The 24,370-nt window shown below is 48.1% G+C and overlaps 2 protein-coding genes across 3 annotated transcripts in view; one reads left to right on the forward strand and one right to left on the reverse strand.

Moving 5' to 3' along the window:
* MAP9 (microtubule associated protein 9) overlaps positions 1 to 24,370 on the reverse strand; it is a 286,412-nt gene that overhangs the window by 42,665 nt on the left and 219,377 nt on the right. The window lies entirely within an intron of this gene.
* On the forward strand, positions 3,947 to 12,410 carry LOC138656836 (uncharacterized). Its single transcript, XM_069744114.1, has 7 exons — positions 3,947 to 4,084; positions 4,654 to 4,708; positions 4,811 to 5,017; positions 5,114 to 5,260; positions 5,347 to 5,463; positions 5,703 to 6,092; positions 10,777 to 12,410. Exons 2-7 carry the CDS (start codon positions 4,654 to 4,656, stop codon positions 10,806 to 10,808), a joined length of 948 nt encoding a protein of 315 aa, XP_069600215.1. The 5' UTR covers positions 3,947 to 4,084; the 3' UTR covers positions 10,809 to 12,410.

Below are 24,370 nucleotides of genomic sequence, written 5' to 3' on the forward strand. Positions count from 1 at the left end.
AGTGGCGACCAGCTTGATTTGCCGGGTCTGTATTCACAATATATGCCGCGGGTCTCTGAGTCACTCTTTCTACCGGCAGCAAATCACACGGAAACACACCGGCGAATATGCGGTCTGTATAATTATCGGACCGCGCTACAACTGTAAGCTGCAGACTGTCCATCGTTGCTTAATTAAAATCGTACAAGATCTCTCGCCTGTTATTAATTTCCAGAATGGTGTGGTTGACTGCAAAGACAATCATATTTATCGTGTGGGGTGTCGCTATCGCAAAGCGGACTTCAGCACGCAGATTACCTGTTTTAATGAGCGAGAAATGGCCTCCAGGCTCTTGATCAGGCGATAAATCAAAAGCAAATAGCGTGAAGCCAGCCATAAATTCTTCACGATCTATCGCCATGGCACAATCAGCCTTTTGCTTGCCCGATATATGGGCAAGCGCCATATATTCTCTGATGGCTAAATCAGCATTAAAATTAGGATTATAAGGCCTCGCGGGTATCTGCTGACCATCCAGATATAATGCCGCGTGATTGACGTGGTAGTGGTGAAAGTCCAGTGGGTTTTTTGTATAAGAACCGCTGAAGCCCTCATTATCTACAAACCCCAATATAACAGTTTTTGGTATCTGTCCTAGGAAGAGGTTCTCGTGGTTCGTGATCCGTGTCCCTGCGGCGATGCTGTACACTTTCAGGCATGTTCGGTCAACAGCGTACTTGGCTGTTGCTGCTAGGAGGGCCTGGCTGTGGCCGATTCGGACAGCCGGTGATACCTGCACTCTTTTCACATAGAGAGCCGCCTGCGAGATTTGTACCTTCAGCGGCTCGGCTTCTGCGGACATGAGGCAGAAAGTATCCTTATTTCTTGACAGCTTAACCTTAAGGTCAAGGCCGTTCAATATTAACTTTGGCTGGTTAAATATATCCCCAAAAATGGGTCCCAAAAGGTCGATGGGTTTTGAGTGAGAGGCGGCACTGGCTCTTTTGATAAATCCCGCATTTGCGCCATCCAGGCGCCTGTCATTATGATGCCCCGCAGTGTCTTTATAGAACAAACCGGCTGTAAATTGCGATGCCAGCGTCTGTGAACTGTAATTTAAAAGGGTCTCTATGTAGGCTCTATAGCTGTAGAGATTGTCCGATTGTGAGATAAGTCGGTCTCCCAGAGTAATATCGACCTGGTTAAAAAGAGTGGCTAGAGGGTAGTTTATGAGCGCCACACGCGCACCATCGGCGATGGCCGTATTATCCTGCTTCACGATGCGACAGCTTATGTACAGTAGCGTGTTGTTCAGATCATAATAATAATCACCACTACCAGATATGTAAAACTCCAACGGTCCATTGTCTGACAGAGCAGCAACCGGCTGTACTTCTACAAATAGAGATTTCTCGATACTTGTTTGAGTCGGTGGTACGGCAAAAATATCCAGTTCAGATTTTGCGCACTCTACAGAAGCGTCATGCAGGAAAGACATGGTAACTGATTAGAAGATGTCGTCCGCAGAGCGTCTTACTCGTTTCTGACGGGGGCGTCTCTTGGATGTAGTTTTATTCATGAGCTTCGGCGGTAAAGGAGGGCAAACGCGGCGCTTTCTTTTTTGGGCTTTTTTAGCGACATAGATTATCCCAGAGCCGTCTTGATGGGTTGGCGTATTTATCCTTTTCATAAGGGCAGTCGATGCGGATGTCACGGCATCTGCAGCGATGTTCCGGGCAGCAGTCCGAACGTGTGGTTTTACTAATTCTAAGCCTTTTCTGAAAAGCGGCACGGCGCGACGAAATAAACCTTTAAATAGTCCTGCCAGTCCAGAGCCATACATGTACTCGCTCCCGCGGAATCCCTCTAGACCGTGCCCCGACTGTGCAGTATAGTAGCGGGCATAAACAGCAGGATCTCCATACACCCTTTGAGACAGCATTTTATCGTGTCAATGCTGGCGAGGTCTAAAATGTAATCGCACTATACACTTGCCGTATCTGAATTTAACCGGCGTTCCCTGGTCCGACATGACTGTAATGTTTATGGAGTCAAAGTGTTGCTTGCACAGCGGTATGTAATCGGGCCGTGAGTAGCGCACCGTGACAATATCATTATCATCGCCGCTAACTTCTACGGTTCGTAGCAGTTGAACGTAACTGTCACCTACAAGTTGATGCTGAATTATATCAGTGTATACAAAAAGCGAATAAAAACCAGCCTTTGAATCGGGGTAAAAGCGGCGATTCCACGGCATTAAAGCAACGGGGGAGTCATCGACGGTCTGCAGGCCGAAAATAAATTTTAACTTAGTACCCAGAGTAAACTGTATAGGGGATGGGTCGGTCAGGATCACCTCGCGGCGTAGCTCATCATACCGTATTCTGTAGGCAGGCGTAGATAAATACAGCGCTTCTATTCGGGCATTGACCGCGCCAACTAGCTTAGGAATGGACGAGTAAAATCCTGATTTTATGTGATACTGTACTAAAGGTTCGCCGTGTTTAGCCGCGTAGAAGCTCCCTTCAAAAGCATCAAACGTGTTCCACGTATGGGGGTACTGTATTTCCGTTAACGCTACCTCATAATCTGCCGAAAGATGAACGGCCCGCACTAACTTGGTATTGTACTCCGATATTGTGTTTTCAGGGTAGATTTTAATTGACGAATTACTGGGTAATGTCACGAAAAATGAGCCCGCTTCCATGGTTATATATCTGTCAACTCCGAGGCCGGGATCCAACTATTGAATTTTTCGGGGTAGCCCAGCCATTTGACAAAGCAGTGACGCACACCCCTGACACGTTTTTTTCTCAAAATCTTTTCTACTCTGTAGACACGATCCTCATCCATAGGTATTTTTTGCAGCTCTTCCTTATAAAATGACCCCTCTACAGGCTCTCCGGCTAAATCACTGATTTTATAAAGGGGTTTATGAAATTTATTGGAGACGCCGGTGATTAAAAAAATCTCATCGCTGTATGTCTTCTCATAGCCCTTACAGAAGGTCGATTTATAGCGCGATATTCTCACATGAGAGCCGACCGTTAAAGACGGTTTAATCGGTTTATTAGTAATAGTAGAACTGTAAATATTGCGCCAGATTTGCATCACGTTTCTCTCTGACACAGACGCGGGACTACAGCGGATCGTTGAGTGGTACGTATGGTTGTAGCTATGCAGCAAATCCGGTAAAATATCAATATACCTAAAGGTATTATGATGCGTAAGATAGCGCCACATACGGGTTTTTAATGTGCGATTAAAACGCTCGACCATAGCGGCTTTTACATCATTGTTTGTAAAAAAGTGATGAATATTGTACGTATTACATAGCTGTTTGAGTGATGAATTTATAAATTCTTTGCCGCGATCCGTCTGCAGTTTCTTCGGTATGCGCTTATCATTTTGAAATATTAATTCGAACGATCTGGCGACACTAGCGCCTGTCTTGTTTGTCAAGGCCACGCACCATGCGTATCTCGATAGAACATCAATCACCGTCAGGATGTATTTGACATTATCATTTTCCCTTGAATAGTCAATTAAACTTACGAGATCCGCCTGCCACTGCGCATCAATGGCCGAGACGTAAATTTTATTTGTCAAAAAGCGTTTTCTAGCAGGCTTGTGTAGCGTGTAGGTGTCTTGCTTATTTAACCAGGCAATAACATCAGATTTCTTTATACCGCGTGCTCTTGCAGATCTAAATAATTTGTCAATACCCGAGAATGAGCCGGGTGCGCGGCATGTAAAATATTGTTTTTCTAATATGGCATCATACGATTTAGACGTCATGATTGATTAAAATGATTGTGGTTCGTTAATCAACAGACTGCTTCTTTCAGAAATTCAGCTGTATAAAAATTCCTGTTTTAATCCGGATATATCATGCGTGAGTTAATGCATGCATTAATTGCGTGTATGGTTGTGTTCTGGGTGTTAACAGCAGGCGTGTGGTGGGGGCGTAACTGGGTGTGTTTCTGGGTGTTAACAGGTGAGCTGGTTTCTGACACTCAGGATAAATACAGGTGGCTGGCCCACTAAGTACATCAGACAACCACCAGAAGTCCGACCAGACTAAAAAAAGCAAGCTATTCTAAATGTAAGTATATAAGACAGTTGTGTTATTATTCGCAAATGCTTAATTATATTTAACTATGCATCTCTAAAACCATAATTAAGGGTGTTATTTGACTAATAAGTGTTATACTGGAGGATAGCTGCATATTTAGTATCGTTGTATAATATAGTTTTACTGCATAAAACATATTCTGTGGTACATAATTAATATAGAAAGACTTATCCGCGGGCAACTATTATAACATAATTTATGTAATACAGTAGTTAATAACTGTCAATACGCCCTAACTAGCGCCTGCAGCGTTTACTTACTACATGTGTGTTGTTTAACATAGACATATTTATAGTCATATTTATACAGTAGCGGTATATTTAGTGGGGCTGTGTAATATAGTTTTACCGCATAAATCATATTTGTGGCGCATAATTAATATAGAAAGACTTAGCCGTATTACCCATGATTTGCGTAGTATAAGAATATTTATACACGGGGAGCAGTTTATTTGTTGGGGTATATAAATGAGTTTGACGAGTGGTGGTGTGTGGATAATATAGTTTGCGCATAAAATTTACACAGATAATTTATTTTAGATGGAATCCCAACATTTTTCGGCTTTTTCCAGTCAAGTTGCGGATTCGGTAATAGGTATGTTTCAAGATTTATATACATGTATCTGTTAGTGTCCCATTCTAACTAAGGGCTGTTTTTATATATTATCTTTATATTGTTTATTCTTTCTTGTTTAAGATGAATTAATCAGGACCATCCCCGATAATCTAGATGAATTTACCAGGAACACCCCCGATGCTGTAGATGAATTTATCAGCAACTATAGCGATGATTTTTTAAACGGCTTCAGCGTGCCTACTCTGGAGTGTGATACACCTGGAGCTGAGTATAGTAACACTAATGCAGGTGTCGCTGCTGTGTGGGATTTGACTCAAGGCATCATAGGTGCGTTGTGTGACTGCTGTGTATGTATGTGTGTGTGTGTGTGTATATAGCTTTTAAGTATTTAGACGTGTAAATATATATATTAATTCTTTACAGATGTCGACATGTTTCCAGAACCAACCACCACGGAACACAATCAGCCGCCTGTTGAGGAACTGATGTACCAGACCCCCACGCCGAGAAACAGCCCTGATTCTAGAGCCCCTAAAAAACAGCTCGGACCGGCGGGCAAAAAAGGGAGAGGTGAGAATCGTATGAAAAGTTTTTTTGCACAACCGCTCTGCGAAAATCCACCACGCCTCTACTAAGGCCTGTATCTTTATTTATAGCTTGTAAACTGAAGCCTAGAAGAATTTTCACAAAAGAGAATATACCGGAGCTAATGGAGAGCATCGCAGAAGCTGCAGAAGACGCCACGGCAATCATTCACCACACATCGCTATCCCGTAAGTGTATATTTTGGTATACAGGCACAGTCTCTGTACAGTCAATGATGCACGTGCTACATCATTGAGATCCATGGCCCCCACATATTTGACACATGTATAATCTATCCTGCAGCTAAGCGCAGCGGCCTGCGTCGGTCTCACACATATCTGGCACACGTATAATCTTTCCTGCAGCTATGCGCAGCGGCCTGCGACGGTCTCGCACATATCTGACACATGTATAATCTTTCCTACAGCTAAGCGCAAAGTCATGAGAAAAACACCTCCAGCACCTCTACAGCCGCTACAGATCACCGAGAATGGCGCAGCACAAGCGTGGCCGGCGATACAGACGGCTAATGGTTCTGTTAGAGCATATCCGCTATCACCGATCTGCGTGGTGCAGGACGCAGGAAACCCTGTACCGTCGGACCATCGTGAAATACCCCATTCAAGTACCGGTCAGCCATCGACAATCCGTGTGAATGACCCCGCGCCACTATATCCAGAAGTGCTCGAGGCACCCCGAAAACATAAGCGGAAAACAAAACATGTTACAGAGTCACCAACCGCATCCTGCGCCGTGGGTGCAACAGCCACGATGAGTCGTGAAGAGTATGATCGCGAGATTGATCAGCTCGCTGATGGTAAGCAACCATCCATAGAACCGCTCATTATACGTATGTCCCACACTATGCAACCGGCAGCGCCATGTGTAACGGGTCCTGCTAATGCCTCTGGGGCCGGACCCTCAGGCCCCTCTAATTTGGGTGCCATATCTCATGTCTGTGTATCTAACTCTGTTAATGTTAAGAAACGGTCAAAGAGGTCGCGGCCGGATGATGTTAAGGGGTGTAAAGAGCTTAAGGTGTGTAAAAAGCCACGGATTCATGCGCCAGCTATAGATCTGCAGCATGAATCCCGCAGCTGGGACCCCGTTGAAATGCTTGTATTTCAGGAACACATCGGCCGCTACTTACGCTACAAACGCTGGGTCCCCAAAATAATGTTTTTTTGCGATACTTTTGAAAAATTATTATTAACACAAAACCCAACACAGGCTAATAAGTCCGAACTATACGCACTTCGGAGCCTGCTGCTGGATGGCGAGATAACAACTACAGCGACCCCATTATGACTAGATATGGTCGGCTACGGCATGCATAAACCGCCTAAACTAACACTACCCAGGTATAATAGGGCTAGAGTTATAAAGAGGGCTCTAAAATTGTTGGTCAGCGCTAGACGGGCGCTATGCTCTAGGAGGCGCCGTGGTGACATGTGTCCTGCAATGCCTCTACAGTCACCACAGACGTCGTCACAAGAGTCAGAACAGCACTCACATAGTCCAGGCAGCTCTGCAGATGCCGCACAGGCATCTACACAAAATTCACAATCCGCAGACGCTGACGCTGCTGGTAATGTGCGGCGCCCCGATCATACAGTATTTTTGCAACACATCCATCATCATGAAAGGGCCCTCCGCAATTTCAACGGTCATATACATACAGATCATTTTAGATTTGTAAATTTGGAGCGTGTACGATCATTTGAAGAGGGCTTGAATATTGTTCATGAAGGCATTCAGGCATTACTGGATAGAATCATCAGGGACATTGAACCTGGCGACTTTGTACAGTTAAGGTTTGATACCGGTGATACTTTACACCCTATTTTCACTACAAAACAAACCCGTGAAGATTTTAATTCCGAATCTTTTTTAAATGCTGTTGCCCGCGCACTTCAAAGTAACAGTGAATGCATATCATCCAATTCGCTAAAGCTAGTCGTCACCATTATTAAAAACCGACGCGGTGGTGTAAAACAAAAAAGGCGCTTGAAATCTATAGCGAGCAGTCAGATCATTAAACAAAAGAGACAATGGCTGTATGATTTTAACAATTACACGACAAATCTGTGTTTGGCTGCTAGTGTGTGCGCCCTGATGGACGACACGAATGTCACTGATGGTGTTTTACTGAGCCGTTCTAAAAACATACACGCAGCACTGGGCATCCCTGATGACCAATTAGTGAGTTTTAGCGACATCCCTGCATTTGAAAAATATTTGGGGGTCACCATTAAAGTACTGTACTATAGTCAGGGCGATTGGCGTTACTTTGAGAGCGGTAATACAGCTAATGGCAAAACAGTATTCATATTGTTCCATGATAATCACTACTACGGTATCAAAAATATGAAGGGTTTTATCGGTGCTAATTACTTTTGTGAGCTCTGCAATTCAGTGTTTCACCACAAAAACAACCATTCCTGTCAGTATTTTTGTAAAGCCTGTCAGAGAGAGAATTGCGTAGAAAGCGGGCCCGACCAACAGCCCAGATGTCCTGTTTGCAGAGTTTATTGCCGCTCGAGCGAGTGCTTAGATTATCACAAACAATTGGGAATAGGCGACTCAGCATTCTGCAGACTTAAAACATTTTGTGATAAATGCAACCTTTTTGTCCCCAGAAATAGCGAAACAGATCATAAATGTAATGGTTTGCGCTGTCCTGTATGTCGCAGACATATAAATAAATTTGATGCTCATCTTTGTTACATGCGGAAGTATGTAGCACAGGATGAGTCAGATTGCTATATCTTTTATGATTTTGAGTGTATGCAGGAGACAGGCACGCACATCCCGAATTACATTTATGCTACAACGCTGTATGGCCACCCCTCCTGGGAGTTTGAGGGTGATACCTGTACACATGACTTTGTACAGTTCTTTACAAGCGGTAAATTTTCAGATCATACATTTATTGCCCACAATGGTGGAAGATATGATGCATACTTTATTGTTAAGGAACTGATTTCTGAAAAACTACAAGTACAGTTGATAACCCAAGGTGGCCGCCTCTTGTGTGTGTCGCTACCCGATTTGTCTATAAGGTTCATAGACTCTCTAAATTTTATCCCCATGAAACTCAGTAAATTACCACAGGCCATGGGCTTTTCAGGAGGCAAAGGACATTTTCCACACTTTTTCAATACCAGAGAAAACCAAAATTATGTAGGTCCCATACCTGATGTAAAATATTATGGGGTGGAGTACATGTCACCTGGCGAGAAGGTAGAGTTCCTGGAGTGGTATGAGACACAGGTAAATACAACTTTTGACTTCAAGGCCGAGCTAAAATCTTATTGCAAACAAGATGTTGAAATTTTGAGACACGCCTGCGAGATCTATAGAGAGCGTATTATGCAGATGACTCAGAAAAATGTTAAAAAATACTGTAAGCGTCAAAAGCAAAAGATTGTAGTGCGCAGATGTGTTGATCCTTTTCAGCTCATCACCCTGGCCTCGGTGTGTATGACAATGTACCGGTTTAAATTTCTTCCAAAAAAGACAATCGCCATTTTACCTGGTGATAATTATCACAAGGCAAAAAAGCGCTACTCGACACCCGCTATACAGTGGCTCATGTATGTAGCCCACTCTGAGAACATCGACATACAGCACGCTTTGAGAGGCGGTGAAAAACAGGTCGGGAAGTATTTTCTAGATGGCTATGCCTATGTTAGCGGCCAGCACATAGCCTTTGAATTTCAGGGGTGTTTTTACCACGGTTGTCCCGTGTGCTATAATGAAAATGACACAAATAAGGTCACAAGCACGTCCTACGGCCAGTTATATTACACCTTTTTAGCTAAAAAGCGTTACTTACAGTGTTGCGGGTACACAGTAAGACTGATGTGGGAACATGAGTGGAATGAAATGGTTGAAAATGATTCTAACCTTCAAACATTTCTTCGTCAGATGGAATTCCCCGTTCCTTTAGACCCCCGTGATGCGCTTTATGGCGGGCGAACTAACGCCATTAAGCTCTATCACCATCTGGAAGAAGGGGAGACTTTACACTACTACGATTTCACCAGTCTGTACCCCTTTGTAAACAAAACTAAAACATACCCTGTAGGCCATCCAGACATCATCTACGACAATTTTGGATTCATTAAAAAATACTTTGGCATTGCTAGAGTCAAGGTCTACCCGCCGAGAGATTTATTTTTTCCAGTTCTACCGGTAAAACTCAACAAAAAATTAATGTTTCCCCTTTGCTACACATGCGCTGCAAATTCCCAGGCAGATATTTGTGCCCACAGTGATGAAGAACGGGCGCTGACAGGCACCTGGTGCACTATAGAGCTCGAGATGGCGATAGAAAAAGGGTATCGGATCGCTCACATCTATGAAATATGGCATTTTCCTAAAACCACTGATGATCTGTTTGCGCCTTACATTAAATTACATCTTAGGGATAAGCAGGAAGCCTCTGGTTATCCTAGCTGGTGCACTGATGACGCCAAGAAACGGCAGTACATTGACTCTTTTCTTGAAAAAGAAGGTGTCCAATTACGGCCTGAAAATATAGCTGTCAATCCTGCTAAGCGCCAGATCTCCAAGCTTTTCTTAAATTCTTTATGGGGAAAGTTTGCTCAGAGATCTAATCTATCATGTACCAGCATTGTTAGGGATCCAGATGAGCTTTTTAAGTATTTGTTCCTGCCTTACTATGACATTTCGATGTTACATTTCCTTGATGATGACACCGCAACCATTAACTGGAAATATGCAAAAGGCCACCACACACTCAACAAAAACACAAACATTTTTATAGCGTGTTTTACAACAGCGTATGCTCGGTTAGAGCTCTATTCGCTGCTGGACCGGCTGCAGGAGAGGTGCCTTTATCACGACACAGACTCAGTTATTTTTGTACAGAGAGATGGTGAGTGGCAACCGCCTTTAGGCGATTACCTGGGGGAGCTGACCAGTGAAATACCCGATGGTACACACATCACAGAATTTGTATCCGCGGGCCCCAAAACTTACGGCTACAAACTCAACACCGGTAAAACTGTCTTAAAAGTTAAGGGGATAACACTAAATGTTGGTAACTCTCAATCTATTAATTTCAACAGTCTGAAAGATCTAGTTCTGGACTACCCGCGCAATTCTGCCGCAGAAACTCAGAAACGTATTGTCGTACAGCAGGCGTCCATTGTGAGAAATAAAAAGTACTGGGATATTGAAACAAGGCCATTACGCAAAACACAAAAGTGCGTTTATACAAAGCGGCGACTATTAGACGATTTCACAACATTACCTTTTGGGTATTAGTCGAGTATTGTGATGGATACGCGTCTGCAACACCCGTTCTCGTGCATTCTAGCAGGCCCGTCTAATTCTGGAAAGAGCTATTTTGTAAAACAGCTGCTATATAATATTGAAGCTAATTTTTCTCAGAAACCTGATAATATTGTATGGTTTTATTCGTGTTGGCAAAAACTATATGATGAAATCTCTCTCTCTTTTCCCCACGCCAGATTTGTGGAGGGTCTGCCGAATACATTCGTAGATGACGAATTATTCCCACCGGAGAAGGTGAATTTGGCGATTGTTGATGATCTCATGGAGAGTGCTAGTGAGAATTGTGAGATAGAAAAAGCCTTTACCAAGTATGTGCACCACAGAAATCTCAGCATTTTCTACCTGGTGCAAAACATATTTTGTCAGGGCAAGAAAAGCCGTACGATAAATTTAAACACAAAGTACATGGTGCTTTTTAACAACCCCCGAGATAAATTACAAATTTTAACTCTAGCTCGTCAGATGTATCCCGGAAAAACACGTTTTTTCCTAGAAGCTTTTGAGGATGCCACGCGGGAGCCTTACGGGTATTTGCTTGTAGATTTGAGAGCTAATACTCCTGAGGATCTGCGTTTAAGGACTGGGTTGTTTCCACCCGCGCTGCCCGCTGTCTATGTTCAGAAGAAAAAAACTTCTAAAAAGTGAATTTTACCAGGTATCAGACATTCTACGCTGTGGTCGTTGTGATGTAAAGATGTCTGAGAGGCTCCGGCGTAACTGGGCTCTCTTAAAAACCCTAGTGAAAGCAACCCCCGCTGTCAGAAAGTCTATTTTGCGCGATGCAAGCAATGATTTAATTACAGCCATAGGCGAGATTGCTTTAAATATCTTAAAAGGCAGGATTCCGCTGAAAGAGCGCCAAAAAGGTATATTAAAGAAGTGGCGTAAAGCTATAAGAACCCTGAGCGACAGGTCTCAGCCCATAAAGAAAAAGAAGCGCCTACTAAAACAGGCCGGCGGGTTTATCGGTCCTCTTTTAGCTTTTGCAATCCCAATAATAACAAGCCTGATCGCCGGAAGATAATGGAGCATACAACGAAAATGTATCTAGTCCCCAAACAGGAGCTAGACAAACTAAGACCCGGTACTACAGATAACATACGCGACAGTGTTATTCGGCGCCTTGATGGTGAGATTAGCGACATTTTACAGCGTCGTGACATTCCCGATGATGTGAAAATTAAAATGTATAGCGCTGTGCTACAACGCTACTTGGTACATACGAGGCACAGCTCAAAAGAAGTAACGGCTTTAAATCTCGTTAGCCCTCCTGATCCTGGTCAGCAGCAATTGCCAAATACCGACTCTGATAAAAATCATGAGATCGCTGAAATTGTCGGACATATAAACCAAAGATATAAAAAGAATGCTGAATTTTTACTAAACAGGCTGCTGCAGAATAAAAATGTCACAGCATGGAATAATAATGCTGAATTTATTTTCAAAGGATCCGTAATACCAGGGTCTAACTTACTGGATTTGGTACGTAGTACAACGCAGAGTCATGCTCTGAACAGTAGAAATTTACCGCCGGGTTGGGATTCATTTATGCAGGCTATGGCCGAGCTAAATATGCCGTCTACAGTTGTGGGTAACCCCGCTACTAGGAAGCTTTTAGATGAATTAAAAATTACCAACAGTGAGACACGCTCTGTATCTACACCGCTGAAGTTAGCGGCGTCACCCCGTACAATTCAATCTTTACATTCCCCGTCATTAGGTACCACACGTGGAACTTTGCTACCTAAAAAAAGGTCTCTACCGCTGCTACAAACCATGTGGCTCACGATGTAAAGAATGTACTGGATAAATGCTGTACTCGCCTTGTAACTCTATATTAATTATTTTGTAAGAAGTGTAATTGTTCATTGTACTATTTTAATGTTTTTACTTTTTATATTCTGTAAGAATTTTTTATGTGTTGAAATGTCTTTGAGATGCTGTTTTATCGTGAGAAATAAATCTTTTAAGTTCTTTGAGATGCTGTTTTATCGTGAGAAATAAATCTTTTAAATTTTTTTTTACAATATCGTGTCTTTGGTTTTTATTCGTATAAAACACGCCGCTTCTTACTTGTGTTGTAACATTGGGTCATATTATAACTTGTGTTGTGACATTGGTGCATATCTCTTCTGTGTATATAAGGCAGCCACAAGGATAAAACCTGCTACAATGTGAATAAACACAACTTGCAATGGCCTCAGTAGATAACAAATAACTTTGCAGATGCCATCTTCAGGACACAAAAAAGAGAAAGCAAATATCAATTCAGGTGCAATACAGGTACAAATGTGTTATAAAACAAAGTTCTGCTTCACAAAGATCACCAAACAGCATGAGTTTGTACAAAAATATCTGACCCTCAGATAACACAGCTGTTTTCTGAGAAAGCTAATACAAAAAACAAATAACCTCAGATGCCATCTTCAGGACACAAAAAAGAGAAAGCAAATATCAATTCAGGTACAATACATGTACAAAGAGAAAAGCTGCCTCTTCTGCTTGTGAAAATAAACATTTATTGGGTACGCAAATACAACAACAATTGCTTGACCTAGGTGCTATAAACCTCTGAGCCACAGTTAACCTAATTTAGGTAATGTTCACCATTTAGTTAGTGTTCACCATTTACAAAAACAAATAGATAGCTTTAAGTTCTCCACTATATGAATACACTGCAAATACCCACAGCAGATTCTCTGTTTGTGAAAAATAAACATTTAGTTAATGTTCACCATAGTGTTCAGTAGAGACACATATAAACAGCTTTAAGTTCTCCACTATATGAATACACTGTGAATAAAACAAAAGCTTACAGAATCAAACTCGGGGATACGTATAAAATCTATTATAAAACAAATGAGAAAGGTGTTATAAACCACGTGTAAAATAAATACACGACTAGGCTATAATTATAAACATGTGTTATTCCACAAAATACGGGAATAATATCAAAACTACAACAAATTAAACTATATTAAACTATATCAAAAGGGGGAATCAAACAAGGAGGGACAGCTGGATACCAGCCGTCAGACAAGGGGAGGGGAGGGGTTACACACTTTGATACACTTTGATAGGGGCGGGGCACCTGTCAGATTGAGTTTGACGAAACCTATGAATTATACACTACTGATACCGTTATACCGTCCCGGAGCTGGGACTTTCCTTCGTAATGTGACGCAGCACAGCCGTCATTCCTACCCCCTTGGTGCCATGCGCTGCCTCCTAAGCGTTGTTTTAAGCTGTCACGGAGCCTGCGCTGTTCTGTTATCCCTTGGGCATGCCCTATTTGCGCTGCCTGTCTTCTGACATAATTTGGTGTCAGGCTGGCTGCGCCTGTGCGGCCGCGCTGCCCGAGATCCCGCCTCGCAGTGTCTTCTGATTGAGTCACACTGCGGGCCTGGGATCCATGGGCATGCGCAGTGCATATCTTCCCCTCGGGCTCTCGCTCATTTCCCTCCGCCTTCTTTAGACTGTGCGCCGTCAGCTGATCCCTAGCATGCCACGGCCGTGACACCGCACAGTCTGAAGAAGAGGGAAGGAGGGGAGTGAGAGTCGAGGTTATGCACTGTGCATGCCCATGGTTCCAAGGCCCGCAGTGGGATTACGTTAGACGAGACTGCGAGGTGGGATCTGGAGCAGCGTGGACGCACAGGCACTGACAGCCTGACACCAAATTATGTCAGAAGACAGGCAGCGCTAATTGGGCATGGCCAAGGGCTAACAGAACAGCGCAGGCTCCGTGACAGCTTAAAACAACGCTGAGGAGGCAGCGCACGGCATCAAGGGGATAGGAATGACAGCTGTGCTGTGTCCCATTACGAAGGAAATTTGCACCTCCGGAACGGTTTAACGGTATAAAGGGACACATTTTTAGTGTTTACTTCGGTGTTTGCAAGGAGCATAATTAAAAGAGCAACCTTTTCCTTTTGCATCCTTAGTGCTGCACAAGATGGCTCTTTCAGCTACAAACGTCTTGGGGGGGGGGGGTCAAAGGTTCCCTTTCAACTTGCTCCAATCAGGCTTCGGCCTACACTCTGTTCCTCTGCTCCTCCTGCTGTCCCTGGGCTCTAACACCGCCAGTTGGTGCCTGGAAGTGCTGTGTGCACAGTCAACAGTCGCTCCTCTGTTATTGGGGTTCAGTAACGTCAGCTGATCCCCAGCGGTGTGTGCGGCAATACCTCCAATCTGCTCCTCCTGCTGTCCCTGGGCTCTAACACCGCCAGTTGGTGCCTGGAAGTGCTGTGTGCACAGTCAACAGTCGCTCCTCTGTTATTGGGGTTCAGTAACGTCAGCTGATCCCCAGCTGTGTGTGCGGCAATACCTCCAATCTGCTCCTCCTGCTGTCCCTGGGCTCTAACACCGCCAGTTGGTGCCTGGAAGTGCTGTGTGCACAGTCAACAGTCGCTCCTCTGTTATTGGGGTTCAGTAACGTCAGCTGATCCCCAGCTGTGTGTGCGGCAATACCTCCAATCTGCTCCTCCTGCTGTCCCTGGGCTCTAACACCGCCAGTTGGTGCCTGGAAGTGCTGTGTGCACAGTCAACAGTCGCTCCTCTGTTATTGGGGTTCAGTAACGTCAGCTGATCCCCAGCTGTGTGTGCGGCAATACCTCCAATCTGCTCCTCCTGCTGTCCCTGGGCTCTAACACCGCCAGTTGGTGCCTGGAAGTGCTGTGTGCACAGTCAACAGTCGCTCCTCTGTTATTGGGGTTCAGTAACGTCAGCTGATCCCCAGCTGTGTATCCGGAAACGTGTCATGCGACCGCCACGCTGGCACAACTAAAATGTAAGGGGACCTGTCCCCCCCCCCCCCTAGGCGTTTGTTACTGAAAGAGCCACCATGTGCAGCACTAATACTGCACAAGGGAAAGGTCGCTCTTGAAATTGTGCTCCTTGCAAACGCTGAACTACACACTCATGTAATGTGTCCCCTCACACCGTCCAACCGTCCCGGAGGTGGGACTTTCCTTTGTAATGTGACGCAGCACAGCCGTCATTGCTACCCCCTTGGCACCGTGCGCTGCCTCCTTAGCATTGTTTGATTCCGTCATGGACCCTGCGCTGTTATGTTATCCCTTGGCCATGCACAGTTTGCGCTGCCCGTCCTCTGACATCATTTGTTGTCGTCCTGGCTGCGCCTGTGCGTCCACGCTGCCCGAAATCACACCTCGCAGTGTCGTCTAATGTGATCCCACAGTGGGCCTGGTATCCATGGCCATGCGCAGTGCATATACTAGCCTCTCACTCCCCTTCTTCACGCTTCTTCAGACTAGGCGGCGTCAGCTGATCCCTAATAGCATGCCACGGCCGTGACGCCGCACAGTCTGAAGAAGCAGGAAGGAGGTGAGTGAGAGGCGATGATATGCACTGCGCATGCCCATGGATCCCTGGCCCGCAGTGGGACTACATTAGATGACACTGCAAGGTTGGATCTCGGGCAGCTTGGACGCACAGGCACTGCCAGCCTGACACCTACATGATGTCAGAAGACGGGCACCGCTAACTGTGCATGGCCAAGGGATAACATTACAGCGCGGGCTCCGTGATAGAACCAAACAACGTTGAGGAGGTGGCGCCCGGCACCAAGGGGGTTGGAATGACGGCTGTGCTGTGTCACATTACAAAGGAAAGTCCCACTTCCGGGATGGTTTGACGGTGTGAGGGGACACATTATATGAGTGTGTACTTCAGCGTTTGCAAGGAGCATAATTTTCGGAGCCACCATTTTCCATGTGCAGTATTACTGCTGTACAAGATGGCTCTTTCAGCAACAAATGCCTGGGGGGGGGGGTTAAAGGTTCCTTTTCAACTTGCTCCACTGCAGGCTTCGGCCTACACTCTGCTCCTCTTTGATTCCCTGGGTTTCAACACTGTCAGTTGCCACCTGGAAGTGTTGTCTACACAGAAAAAACACTAGGTGATGTGTCAGTGGGGTTCAGCACCGCCAGCTGTTCCCCTGCTGTGTAGTCGGCAACGTGTCCAGCACAAGCCACGCTGGCACAACTGACCAAAAGCTGCCACCAGTGCAGGCTTCGGCCTACACTTTGCTCCTCTCCTCCTCCTGCTGACCCTGGGCTCAAACAACGCCAGTTTCTGCCCGGACATGCTAGCTGCACAGAGAAAAACACCAGCCAATGTGTTAGTGGGGTTCAGCACCGCCAGCTGTTCCCCTGCTGTGTAGCTGGCAACGTGTCCTGCAAACGCCATGCAGGCACATGAACTGAAATTGAAGGGAGCCTGCCCCCCACCCCCCCAGGTGTTTCTATGTATAACAGCCACCTTGTACAGCAGTACTGCTGCATTTGTACAAGGTGGCTGACTTTTTCTCCTTGCACACGTGGAACTCAACAAGTACAAAATGTGTCTCATTACAGACCATTACAATGTCCCTGAGGTGTGACTTTCCTTTTTAATGACACGCAGCACCCCCATTGTTAGCGCTGCCCGTCTCCTGACATCATTGGTTGGCTGGATGTGCCTGTGCGTCCCCCCTGCCCGACACAACGCCCCCCGTTGTCTCATATATTTTGACTGCGAGGGTGTGATTGATGGGCACGAGCAGTGCATATGTTCCCCTGTCTTCACTCCCCTCCTTCCGCCTTCTTCTGACTGTGCGGCCTCATGGCCGCGGCATGCGATAAGGGATCAGCTGAGGCCGCCCAGTCTGAAGCAGGTGTAAGGACATGTGTGAGCGGCGAACATATTTACTGCACAAGGCCACGAATCACAGCACCGCAGTGTGACTTTAGGAAAAGCCACTGTGGGTCTGGGATTTATGGCCATCGTTAACCGCACCGGCCAACATGAAATGAGGTCATGAGACGGCCTGCACTAACAGGGTATTGCCAAGGGATAACACAAGAGCGCAGTTTCCTGTACTGCAAATAACAACGGTAAGGAATCTGCGCCCAGCACCTAGGTGTAAATATGTACACCTGTGCTGCGTCTCCTTAAAAAGACTAGTAGTCACGCCTTCACTACTGTTTGACAGTATAATGGGCTAAATAGTGTACGTGTTTAATTCAGCGTGTGCAAGGAGCAAAATTAAATAGAGCAACCTTTGACTTGTGCATCATTAATGCTGTTCAAGGTGTGGCTCTTGTACCTTGCAACACCTGAGGGGGGGGTTAAAGGTAACCTTTGAAATTGGTTCAACTAGGCTTCGGCCTACACTCTGCTCCTCTCCTCCTCCTGCTGACCCTGGGCTCAAACACCGCTAGTTTTTGCCCGGAACTGCTAGCTGCACAGAGAAAAACACCAGTCAATGTGTTAGTGGGGTTCAGCAACGCCAGCTGTTCCCCTGCTGTGTAGTCGGCAACGTGTCCAGCACAAGCCACGCTGGCACAACCGAACAAAAGCTGCCACCAGTGCAGGCTTCGGCCTACACTTTGCTACTCTCCTCCTCCTGCTGACCCTGGGCTCAAACAACGCCAGTTTCTGCCCGGACATGCTAGCTGCACAGAGAAAAACACCAGCCAATGTGTTAGTGGGGTTCAGCACCGCCAGCTGTTCCCCTGCTGTGTAGTCGGCATCGTGTCCAGCACAAGCCACGCTGGCACAACTGACCAAAAGCTGCCACCAGTGCAGGCTTCGGCCTACACTTTGCTCCTCTCCTCCTCCTGCTGACCCTGGGCTCAAACAACGCCAGTTTCTGCCCGGACATGCTAGCTGCACAGAGAAAAACACCAGCCAATGTGTTAGTGGGGTTCAGCACCGCCAGCTGTTCCCCTGCTGTGTAGCTGGCAACGTGTCCTGCAAACGCCACGCAGGCACATGAACTGAAATTGAAGGGAGCCTGCCCCCCACCCCCCTAGGTGTTTCTATGTATAACAGCCACCTTGTACAGCAGTACTGCTGCATTTGTACAAGGTGGCTGACTTTTTCTCCTTGCACACGTGGAACTTAACAAGTACAAAATGTGTCTCATTACAGACCATTACAATGTCCCTGAGGTGTGACTTTCCTTTTTAATGACACGCAGCACCCCCATTGTTAGCGCTGCCCGTCTCCTGACATCATTGGTTGGCTGGATGTGCCTGTGCGTCCCCCCTGCCCGACACAACGCCCCCCGTTGTCTCATATATTTTGACTGCGAGGGTGTGATTGATGGGCACGAGCAGTGCATATCTTCACCTGTCTTAACTCATCTCCTTCCGCCTTCTTCTGACTGTGCGGCCTCATGGCCGCGGCATGCGATAAGGGATCAGCTGAGGCCGCCTAGTCTGAAGCAGGTGTAAGGACGTGTGTGAGCGGCCAAAATATTTACTGCTCAAGGCCACGAATCACAGCACCGCAGTGTGACTTTATGAAAAGGCACTGTGGGTCTGGGATTTATGGCCATCGTTAACCGCACCGGCCAACATGAAATGAGGTCATAAGACGGGCAGCTCTAACAGGGCATTGCCAAGGGATAACACAAGAGCGCAGACTCCTGTACAGCAAATAACAACGCTCAGGAAGCTGCGCCAAGCACCAAGGCGTTATTTGGGACACCTGTGCTGCGTCTCCTTAAAAAGCCAAGTCACGCATCCACTACAGTTTGACTGTAGAATGGGCTAAATTGTGTACGTCTTTCATTCAGCGTGTGCAAGTAGACAAATTAATAGAGCAACCTTTCACTTGTGCAGCATTAATACTGCACAAGGTGTGTCTCTTGTACTTTGTAACACCTGAGGGGGGTTAAAGGTTTCCTTTGAAATTGGTTCAAATAGGCTTCGGCCTACACTCTGCTCCTCTCCTCCTCCTCCTGCTTCAACACGGGCTCTAACATCGCTAGTTTTTGACCGCAAGTGCTAGCTGCACAGAGAAAAACACACGCCATTGTGTTAGTGGGGTTCAGCAACGCCAGCTGTTCCCCCACAGTGTAGCCGGGAAAAGTGTCCTGCAAACGCAACGCAGACACAAAGCTGCCTCCAGTGCAGGCTTCGGCCTACACTCTGCTCCCCCTGCTTACCCTTAGCTCCAACACCGCTAGTTGGGGCTCTAGGAAGACAATCTTTAATAGGCAACGCATCTGGGTTCCAGCACCGCCACCTGGTTCTCGGCAGTGTTCTTGTCACAGGTACTCCCTCGTGCCAAGCCTGGTTTCAGCACCGTCAGCTGTTTTCAGGTTGTGTCAAGCTCACTGAGACGCCTATGCTTGCCCCGTCGTGGTGCGGTCGGGTTAGCCAACTCCAGGGTGCCTCCAGTTTAGGAGCTTCCTATGTGGGCTGCGTGAACTGGTAGTCAAGGCTGGTTCTGTAGTGCCAGTAGGCCCAGCTCCCCCTGTAGGACTGTTGGGGTTCGGTAACTGCGGCTGCCTCGCGGCCTAGCTGTTCTCTCCTCTCCTGTGGGCCTTGGGGTCCACCACCTGGTTCCAGCACCGTCAGCTGGTTCCGGGCCGAGCCTTTGGCTTAGGTGCCTCCTCCTGGGTATCAGAGTTCCGCCAACGTCAGGCGGTCCTTGGTAGTGCTTTTAAGCGCGGGCACCTACAGCTTAGTAACCGGGTTCCAGCACCGTCAGCTGGTCCTCGGTCGTGCCATTGGCTCTTGCACACTGGGGCAACGCATCTGGGTTCCAGCAACGCCAGCTGGTTCTTGGCAGTGTTTTTGACATAGGTACTCCCTCGTGCCAAGCCTGGTTTCAGCACCGTCAGCTGTTTCCGGGTTGTGTCAAGCTCACTGAGACGCCTATGCTTGCCCCGTCGTGGTGCGGTCGGGTTAGCCAACTCCAGGGTGCCTCCAGTTTAGGAGCTTCCTATGTGGGCTGCGTGAACTGGTAGTCAAGGCTGGTTCTGTAGTGCCAGTAGGCCCAGCTCCCCCTGTAGGACTGTTGGGGTTCGGTAACTGCGGCTGCCTCGCAGCCTAGCTGTTCTCTCCTCTCCTGTGGGCCTTGGGGTCCACCACCTGGTTCCAGCACCGTCAGCTGGTTCCGGGCCGAGCCTTTGGCTTAGGTGCCTCCTCCTGGGTATCCGAGTTCCGCCAACGTCAGGCGGTACTTGGTAGTGCTTTTAAGCGCGGGCACCTACAGCTTAGTAACCGGGTTCCAGCACCGCCAGCTGGTCCTCGGTCGTGCCATTGGCTCTTGCACACTGGGGCAACGCATCTGGGTTCCAGCACCGCCAGCTGGTTCTCGGCAGTGTTCTTGTCACAGGTACTCCCTCGTGCCAAGCCTGGTTTCAGCACCGTCAGCTGTTTCCGGGTTGTGTCAAGCTCACTGAGACGCCTATGCTTGCCCCGTCGTGGTGCGGTCGGGTTAGCCAACTCCAGGGTACCTCCAGTTTAGGAGCTTCCTATGTGGGCTGCGTGAACTGGTAGTCAAGGCTGGTTCTGTAGTGCCAGTAGGCCCAGCTCCCCCTGTAGGACTGTTGGGGTTCGGTAACTGCGGCTGTCTCGCGGCCTAGCTGTTCTCTCCTCTCCTGTGGGCCTTGTGGTCCACCACCTGGTTCCAGCACCGTCAGCTGGTTCCGGGCCGAGCCTTTGGCTTAGGTGCCTCCTCCTGGGTATCCGAGTTCCGCCAACGTCAGGCGGTCCTTGGTAGTGCTTTTAAGCGCGGGCACCTACAGCTTAGTAACCGGGTTCCAGCACCGCCAGCTGGTCCTCGGTCGTGCCATTGGCTCTTGCACACTGGGGCAACGCATTTGGGTTCCAGCACCGCCAGCTGGTTCTCGGCAGTGTTCTTGTCACAGGTACTCCCTCGTGCCAAGCCTGGTTTCAGCACCGTCAGCTGTTTCCGGGTTGTGTCAAGCTCACTGAGACGCCTATGCTTGCCCCGTCGTGGTGCGGTCGGGTTAGCCAACTCCAGGGTGCCTCCAGTTTAGGAGCTTCCTATGTGGGCTGCGTGAACTGGTAGTCAAGGCTGGTTCTGTAGTGCCAGTAGGCCCAGCTCCCCCTGTAGGACTGTTGGGGTTCGGTAACTGCGGCTGCCTCGCGGCCTAGCTGTTCTCTCCTCTCCTGTGGGCCTTGGGGTCCACCACCTGGTTCCAGCACCGTCAGCTGGTTCCGGGCCGAGCCTTTGGCTTAGGTGCCTCCTCCTGGGTATCCGAGTTCCGCCAACATCAGGCGGTCCTTGGTAGTGCTTTTAAGCGCGGGCACCTACAGCTTAGTAACCGGGTTCCAGCACCGTCAGCTGGTCCTCGGTCGTGCCATTGGCTCTTGCACACTGGGGCAACGTATCTGGGTTCCAGCAACGCCAGCTGGTTCTCGGCAGTGTTTTTGACACAGGTACTCCCTCATGCCAAGCCTGGTTTCAGCACCGTCAGCTGTTTCTGGGTTGTGTCAAGCTCACTGAGACGCCTATGCTTGCCCCGTCGTGGTGCGGTCGGGTTAGCCAACTCCAGGGTGCCTCCAGTTTAGGAGCTTCCTATGTGGGCTGCGTGAACTGGTAGTCAAGGCTGGTTCTGTAGTGCCAGTAGGCCCAGCTCCCCCTGTAGGACTGTTGGGGTTCGGTAACTGCGGCTGCCTCGCGGCCTAGCTGTTCTCTCCTCTCCTGTGGGCCTTGGGGTCCACCACCTGGTTCCAGCACCGTCAGCTGGTTCCGGGCCGAGCCTTTGGCTTAGGTGCCTCCTCCTGGGTATCCGAGTTCCGCCAACGTCAGGCGGTTCTTGGTAGTGCTTTTAAGCTCGGGCACCTACAGCTTAGTAACCGGGTTCCAGCACCGTCAGCTGGTCCTCGGTCGTGCCATTGGCTCTTGCACACTGGGGCAACGCATCTGGGTTCCAGCAACGCCAGCTGGTTCTCGGCAGTGTTTTTGACACAGGTACTCCCTCGTGCCAAGCCTGGTTTCAGCACCGTCAGCTGTTCCCGGGTTGTGTCAAGCTCACTGAGACGCCTATGCTTGCCCCGTCGTGGTGCGGTCGGGTTAGCCAACTCCAGGGTGCCTCCAGTTTAGGAGCTTCCTATGTGGGCTGCGTGAACTGGTAGTCAAGGCTGGTTCTGTAGTGCCAGTAGGCCCAGCTCCCCCTGTAGGACTGTTGGGGTTCGGTAACTGCGGCTGCCTCGCGGCCTAGCTGTTCTCTCCTCTCCTGTGGGCCTTGGGGTCCACCACCTGGTTCCAGCACCGTCAGCTGGTTCCGGGCCGAGCCTTTGGCTTAAATGCCTCCTCCTGGGTATCCGAGTTCCGCCAACGTCAGGCGGTCCTTGGTAGTGCTTTTAAGCGCGGGCACCTACAGCTTAGTAACCGGGTTCCAGCACCGTCAGCTGGTCCTCGGTCGTGCCATTGGCTCTTGCACACTGGGGCAACGCATCTGGGTTCCAGCACCGCCAGCTGGTTCTCGGCAGTGTTTTTGTCACAGGTGCTCCCTCGTGCCAAACCTGGTTTCAGCACCGTCAGCTGTTTCCGGGGTGTGTCAAACTCGCTGAGACGCCTATGTTTGCCCCGTCGTGTTGCAGTCGGGTTAGCCAACTCCAGGGTGCCTCCAGTTTAGAAGCTTCCTATGTGGGCTGCGTGAACTGGTAGTCAAGGCTGGTTCTGTAGTGCCAGTAGGCCCAGCTCCCCCTGTAGGACTGTTGGGGTTCGGTAACTGCGGCTGCCTCGCGGCCTAGCTGTTCTCGCCTCTCCTGTGGGCCTTCGGGTCCACCACCTGGTTCCAGCACCGTCAGCTGGTTCTCGGCAGTGTCTTTTGCTCTTGTACCTTCTGCTCCCCATCCTGGTTCCAGTACCGTCAGCTGGTTCCGGGCAGAGCCTTTGGCTTAGGTGCCTCCTTCTGGGTATCCAAGTTCCACCAACGTCAGGTGGTCCTTGGTAGTGCTTTCAGGCACGGGTACCTCCTGCTTAGTAACCGGGTTCCAGTAACATCAGCTGGTCCTTGGTAGTTCCATTGGCTCTTGGACCTTCGGCTACCCATCCGGGTTCCAGTACCGTCAGCTGGTTCTCGGCAGTGTCTTTTGCTCTTGTACCTTCTGCTCCCCATCCTGGTTCCAGTAACGTCAGCTGGTTCCGGGCAGAGCCTTTGGCTTAGGTGCCTCCTTCTGGGTATCCGAGTTCCGCCAACGCCAGGCGGTCCTTGGTAGTGCTTTTTAGCACGGGTACCTCCTGCTTAGTAACCGGGTTCCAGTAACGTCAGCTGGTCCTCGGTAGTTCCATAGGCTCTTGAACCTTCGGGTAGCCATCCGAGTTCCAGTTCCATCAGCTGGTTCTTGGCATTTTCTCAGCCTTCTTGTACCTTCTGCTACATTTCCAAGTTTAAGACCCTAAAATCGACGACCCGGAAGACCACCCCGATGACGACGACCCGGAAGACCACCCCGATGACGACGACGACGACGACCCGGAAGACCACCCCGATGACGACGACGGAGACGACGACGGCTGAGACGACGACGGCGGAGATGATGACACTGGAGACGACGACCCTGGAGACGACGACATGGAAGACCGAGAAGCAGAAGAACAAGAGGCTGCAGAACAAAGAGCAGAAGAACATTAAGCATAAGACTTAATATCAGAGCAAAAGATATTATCTAAATTATATGCAGAAGAAGACTAAGCAGTGTATGGGGGTGAGTCCGTTCCTCCTCGTGGTGCCCCTGGATAAAGCCTGATGCTGCAGGCCAAACTGAACGCGGACAAATGTAACTTTTGTGACTGGCAGAACGGAAGGTGTAATCTTCCAACTTTTATAGATAACAACTACGGGAATGCCTGTCACAAATGAGAATATGATGAAGAAGTAGAATAGGAAGAATAATAACAGTGGAATAAAAAGAATATGTAGAATAGGAAGAATAATAATAGTTGAATAAAATGAATATGAAGAATGTAATAAAAAAAAAAAATAGGTAGAAGATG

This window comes from Ranitomeya imitator, chromosome 1, assembly GCF_032444005.1.
Source record: "Ranitomeya imitator isolate aRanImi1 chromosome 1, aRanImi1.pri, whole genome shotgun sequence".
In the NCBI taxonomy this organism is placed as follows: Eukaryota; Metazoa; Chordata; class Amphibia; order Anura; family Dendrobatidae; genus Ranitomeya; species Ranitomeya imitator.